The sequence below is a fragment of the Dryas octopetala genome, chromosome 9 (genome assembly GCF_963921425.1).
Source record: "Dryas octopetala chromosome 9, drDryOcto1.1, whole genome shotgun sequence".
NCBI lineage: Eukaryota > Viridiplantae > Streptophyta > Magnoliopsida > Rosales > Rosaceae > Dryas > Dryas octopetala.
This window is the reverse complement of record NC_141374.1, coordinates 13,658,758-13,665,535: the sequence shown is the minus strand read 5'-3', so window position 1 is coordinate 13,665,535 and position 6,778 is coordinate 13,658,758. Positions and strand designations below refer to the sequence as shown.

The following is a 6,778-nucleotide window of genomic DNA, read 5'->3' as shown; positions in this document are numbered from 1 at the left end:
ATATGAGAAATTTTACACGAGTTGTTTTTTTATTCTCGATCCATAAGTCGTTTCCATTGAATAGTAGCTAATTGCCATGTTGTATATGTGTCGTCTTTTAGTTAAAGTCAGCATGATCTACGTAGAGAGTAGCAATATCCTTGTGACCTTCACTGTTGACAGGCCGGTCTAATATTCTTTAATTAGTTTCTTTAAAGAGACTTCCAAATTCTCTGATCAGATTGTCATCCTTTAAACCTTTCTTTATCTTCTCATCAAGAGTTTTGATATAGTGGTATGTATACACATTCAACGTACATTCATTTATTCCCCCACAACAGAAAAAAAAAAATATTCATAATTGAACTATAGCCACGTACGTACCAACTATATATTTAATTTCCAATATATTACAAGAATCAAAAGAGTTGGACCAAAAGAAAAAAAGAATCAAAAGAGGGTTGAAAAAAGAAATTAAGAAGGCCTCGTGCGTGTCAAGCACCAAAGAATATTTTTGGAGTGGCTTGAGGTGAAGTTGGATATGTGCAATAATTAAGTATGGAGTTTCATCGAAAACTTTAAATATGTGCAATTAAGCATGGAATCTCATCGAAGATTTTCGATATTTTATCAAAATCATGTGCAAAAGTATCCATGAACTTGATTCATGCAAGCATGCACTCTCTCTCCCTTTTTGTTTTTTATTTCTGACGGATGAACCACTGTATCCCAATCTTAATCGCATATTATTGAGTAATCAAAAATATCCTAGAAAACCTAGCTTAGAATATTTAGTTAGGCAAACTTTAAGTGCATTTGTGAACGAAAGAGGATTCTCTCATTATATTGTAATATATTGTGTGCATCCAAAACAACACCATTTTAAAATTTAGAGCTCAGCATTCTGGATTAATATTAGGTATTGTTACATACGGAGCTTATGTTAAAAAGATTATTAAATAGAAAGATAAAGCGACGTGGTTTCAGATAAAAATAAATGAATATTAAGGAGATCCAACCTCCTTGTCAATATATAGGTGACTCAAAAATCAAAATTCATGCGGACTTCCCAAAATATAGGGGATTTCTATTGGAAAAACTCATTCAAAACAATTAAAAGCAACCACTAATAATTACACACCTGCATGCATTAATTACTGAAGGAACATATATATATATATATATATATGCATATCGATCAGCTTCTATATATACTTAATTGCAAGAATATCCAAAACAGAATGTTAATATATATGATATTTCATGTATAAAGCTAATTAACTATATATGTATGCATGATATATCATATATAGCTAGTAGCTGTATCCAATTAATGTTTCAGGCCAGTAATTAGTGTATCTAATGAATGGTGCTGCTTTCTCTCTAGCTAGCTAGAATAATATATATGCACATTCCTTTTGTAGGAAATTCAATTACACTTTCAACTACCTTTGCAACTTCAACAACCCTGGCTTTACTCCTTTTGCAACTTAAATAACCCTGGTTTCTTTCTAGCTACCATTACTCCTTTTGTAGCTAGAATTATTGCTGGAATTGTGACAACTAATAGAAGTAAATTATTAAAAATTCCCATATATTTAATTAATACTCACTTAATTAAACTTCAAGGACTTGCATATATAGATTTAAGTTAAAGATTATTAGTAATCCATGACATAAAAATTACATGCATGGTTTACGAATGGCTTTTGGCTGTTTGTAAAGGGATGTCATGATGATCAACATTTTGAATGAAATAATTAAGATCAATGAACTATATTTCCCTAATGAGGAATCTAGCTATATACTACTGCATGTGTGCTCAAGTGCTAACTACAGATTCCAATGGTCCGAAATTATATAAAGGGGCATTCTTATTTGGTAGAAGATATAGGGCCTATTAGCCTAGAAAAATAAGATTAATTAAGAATATGCATGTGAGCAAATTAGTTATCACTGAAATTTATATAAGGACATGTTAAACCTACTAACTCAATTTTCAGAGTTACATATATATGCCTTTTGTTTCACTACAACTTGTGACTTGTGTATATATATAGTAGCCTGCAACTTACCAAGAATCTCTAGGCTTTTTTCAGGAAAAAAAAAATAGTGAAATTAAGGGTTTTGTCAAATTGTTTCCCTTTCTAGACTGAACTATATGTCACTAACTGCACTTGTTCTTTTCGATAAATTATAATGTAGCTAATAGGTAAGAGTAAGAGCACAATTCATAGTCACTGCTAGCTCTCATAATTGGTTGTAAGAGTAAGAGCACAACTCGATCTTGTGATCTTGGGCAATGGAAAATTAGCATACATATATGATGTACCAAGTTTTTAATTAATATATCTACTCTTGTGGAATCTGTTCGATGGTTTAATATTATTGATGTATGCATACAAACATGGCTTGTTACTTTCCTGAAGTTGCATTCTTCAATTTAATCATATTTTGAAAATTATATGATAATTTTGTGTAATGGGGGCCGTTAGGCCCAAAAACCACAAGAAAATTTAACTAATTACAAAACTTTTGGACAGGTCTAAAACTTATATGACAATTCATCAACACACTATATACGTATTACGTATATATGATCCCTTGAAGCAATTAGATGAGAAGAACAACAAATATATAGTACGTGTACTGATCCAGATGTATTAAAGGAAATAAGTCAGACATTAACAAGAACAGCTTTGAAACGCGCGCATAACATTAATTTGAAGTAGCCAACCCAAAATTAAGACTAGACAGATAGGGGAAAATTACCACCTTTATGGAATATGTTTGTGCCTCTTAAATTTTAAGGAAGTTATGCATGTCTCAAACATATATGAGCGGATGAGCCCCATTTTGGAAGTAGCTAGGTTGGTTCTCTTTTCTAGCTGATCGAAAACAAAACAACAACAAAAAATCATTTATATAAACTACATAATAGGGACAATGTACAATAGATTTTTGTTTTTCGATCAACAGATAAATTAATACGAAGTAGTGGCATTTTCCAAAGCAAGTGCAACCCTATAGGTTATGATGAGAATAGTGAAACAAATCATGCAAGGCAAAATTCAACTCATAAATTCAGTCAAAGCTAGTGGGAAATATGCTAAGATGCATGAATGGCAGATCTAGATAACTTCAGGTTGTAGCAAATAAAAGGTATTAGGTTTACTAACATATATATATATATATATATATATGGAAAATGAGATTCTATGGAAAAATCGTCATCCACATTACAACAGTAGATGAGGTGATCATAATTATAACTTTGGTGGCAAATTGAAAGAACCTCGATCATCAATTAATCATGATTATGGATTTGCAAGGTTAATATATATATATATATATATGCATAATGCATTTATATTTTAAATATCATTATGATCATAATGAAAGATATATTGTATATGATCGATATATAGCTAGCTAGATGTAAAAGATTAATTAATTGGAAAATTTGAGAGATCGATCAGTTCGATGAAATAATGTTTTGTTCAAATCTTAAATGCATGATAAGCTCGAAAACTAGAGCATGCATAACAGTCATTAAAACTTTACAATCATAAATACATGCATTACACTCTTAGCTAGTACTTTCCTAGTCTTATTGTACGTTGTTGATGTTACAAGAAAAAAATATGGTTGTGAAAGTGATAAATTCAAAGAATATAGGACATGCACTACATTTGTACTATGCACATATACATTTAATTTGTTCATTAAATTAAATCTGGGTAAGTAATCAATAGCAAAGGAAGATGCAATTGGATAGACAAATTAAGAGATCAACAGTCTAGTGCACGTACAAGGGTGATTAATCCAACAAATTAAAGGGAATAATTTCTGCAAGTAGTTTGTTGTAGGATTTAATAGAGTTGAATGAAAAAAAATACTATTGAAGCAAAAGAAGGTGGCAAGAATTAATGAGGAAAACAATAAGAATGAAGAGGAATGAATTGATTTTAAGTTGAAATTAAGGAATAATATACGTACATATTCCTCCTACCTTGTATTTAAACAGCTCTGGAGGTCTGTCTTGGAAAACCTGCGAGGGAAGGTGTGCCCAAGGATTAGCAGCGATAAGAACAACAACGTACCAAAGGTAAAATACAAAAATGCAATTACATCAGATAGCTATATATATATATATATATATATATATAGCACACTTCACATATACTCATCAGAGCCCCTGAGCCGTCAGCAAAGCTGTTGTTTCCATGCCATTAATTACTTAATAACAACAATATTGGGGAGAGAGAGAGAGAGAGAGAGATCAGAAGAAGAAGAAGAAGAAGAGAGATATATATAGGTCGGTGGCCAAAGAAAAAAAAATATATAAAAAGATAATTGGAAATTAAGAAATTCAGTGAGAATTAGCCAGAGGCATGGCTTGGATACAAATTAATAAGCAGAGAGCGAGCCTACAAAAAGAAAGCATGAAATCTTCGGTAATGATATGATGGATCTGTATGTCTCTTCTTCATCATAGAATATAACTGAGTACTGACTTCACTTCACTTGACTATCTATCTCTCTCTATCTAGCTCTATATAAATTTAAAATATAATTTATACACATGATCAAATTAAAAGTTAAACTATTAATATAAAGATCGAAGACCAAGAAGAAGAAGAAGAAGAAGAAGAAGAAGACAGTTGGATAATATATGGTGCTAAATGCCAATATTTTCTCTTAGCGTAGCTTTAGCTACTTGATCGATCATGTTGTTCAAAAACCCCAAACCTTGTACTCCTTGTGTGTACTCCTTGTGTACCGAAGATCGATGGACCGACCCAACTGGCGAAAATCAACTTTGGCGCCATTGCGAATAGTAATAGTAATTGATTTAGCAGTCTTGCTAGCTAGCTCGATCACTTGTTAATGCGGATCTTTATTTGCAATGTGATGGATGGATGGAATTTGTCACATGTCAAAATCCAAGGACATGGAGGGTGCGGAAGCCTTGCCTCTGTTGAGAAAGTCGGTGGTGATGAGTGTGCTACTGCTACTGCTGCTCATGGGTTGCTGCTGCTGCTGATGCTGCAGTGGCGTGCCGTCGTAGAGCCTTAATTGCAGTGCTGGTTGGGCTGCAGCTATTGTGGTTGACGACAATATGTCACACTCCTCGTCCGACTCCGAAATCGGGCACTCCATGTTCACCCCGAACAGCCTCAGCCTCTTCGCTGCCGCCTTCCCTTGAACCACTGGCACCGACTCCAACACCATCGGCTCCACCCGACCCGCCTGTACTTGTTGAGGATGTTCGTGTTGGAATTGTGGGCTTGCACCACTACCCGATCTCAGATAATAAACCGGTCCGGAGCAGACCGGGTTCACCACATTACCGTAGCCATAAGAACCGCCCCCAACCTCTCCACCACCGCTATTTCGATAGGGGTGGTGAATGTTCAGGCTGTAATTCATCTGCTGGTGCTGCGACAAGTGCAAGTGGTCCCGCCCGGGCAGTCCGGTCGGCCTCATTAGCAACGGGCTCCACGGATTGATAGGCCGGGTGGCCGGGTGGAATGACAAATGATGGTGCGGCGGCGGCGGCGGAGGAATCGGGAAATTCGGGTGGTGGTGATGAAATGGGTGGTGGTGATGGGTTGCGGGTTCGGGGGCGTCGGGGCGGCGGCGCCAGTCAATGTAGAGGTGGTCCTTGCCGAGGTCGCCAAGGCCACGCTGGAAGGAGACGATGTCGCCGGCGTCGAGCTTTTTCTCCTTGACGAAGCGGCTCCAGCCCTTGGTCATGACGTAGCTCTGGCTGCTGTTCCAGTAGGAGTAGCGGAAGCGCCAGGGCTTGCCGCTGCGGTCCTCGAAATTGAGGAGGAGGCCCTTCTCGTTGGCGGAGGAGTCGAGCGGGAAGAACTTCTCGGCGTGCTGCTTGGGAATTACAAGGCGGTTCAGCTTCCCCACGTCGCTGGGAGTCACCACTTTGTCGAACATGTGCTCCCTCTCTATCGGAGCACTCTCCGGCTCTTCTTCGATTGCGTTTCGCGGGGACGAGTCCATCAGCTCCAGCCTTGTGTCTGGGCCGCCGCCGTCGTGGTACCAGCTGGGGCTTGTGGTGGCGGCGACGCTTGGGACCAGAGAGGCCGTCGTACTGTTGGTGTACTGAGGAGAAGAAGAAGACGACGACGGGGATGAAGAATAAGAGGAGAAAGGATGCTTACCTCTCATCATCACCATGTGTTGTTGTTGTTGTTGTTGTTGTTGTTGTTGTTGCTGTTGTTGTTGCTGTTGTTGTTGCTGTTGTTGCTGTTGTTCATCCTCAGTCGAAGAAAACCCACCCATATCTCTAGATGCTGATCCCAAATTCATGATCCAAACTCCAAAACTCACCTGCTGCAACCCTTGATTGCTGGATCTTCAAGATCTGAGGAAACAAAAAAAATTGTGGAAAAATTGTGGCTTTGGGGTGTAAAAGCAACACGGCAGTGCTAGCTATCTTTTGTTTCCTTCTTCTTTCCTCTTTTTTTTTTTTTTTTTATTATTATTTTGCAAAATTTTCTTTTTGGGTTTTTCTAGGGTTGAGATTTTGTGATGGGAATGAATTCTGTGAGTGTGAGGAAGCAGCTGAAAATTAAGAAGCACAAGGCAGAAGGGTAGCTCTCAATACAATGACGGTGGGTGCATTCTTATTTGACCAGGAAGATGACTCACTCGAACGACTCAGACGACTCAGACTCAAACACCACCACCCCATGGACGTTTCAAAAGAGTGCAAAGTTCCTCTTATTGTTGACCTTGGGCTTTGAGAGAGAGAAAAATATTAACAAAGAAAAGAAAG

General features: G+C 37.4%; 1 protein-coding gene across 1 annotated transcript; it reads right to left on the bottom strand.

Annotated features, from left to right (window-relative positions):
• Positions 1-4,321: 4,321 nt before the first annotated feature.
• Positions 4,322-6,778, bottom strand: LOC147274397 (B3 domain-containing transcription factor NGA3-like). Its single transcript, XM_086228433.1, has one exon. It carries the CDS (start codon positions 6,307-6,309, stop codon positions 4,912-4,914), a length of 1,398 nt encoding a protein of 465 aa, XP_086084559.1. The 5' UTR covers positions 6,310-6,778; the 3' UTR covers positions 4,322-4,911.

Bases quoted from the DNA above. Each gene is read 5' to 3' on its own strand.
- LOC147274397 (XM_086228433.1), bottom strand. From the start codon at position 6,309: ATGAATTTGGGATCAGCATCTAGAGATATGGGTGGGTTTTCTTCGACT.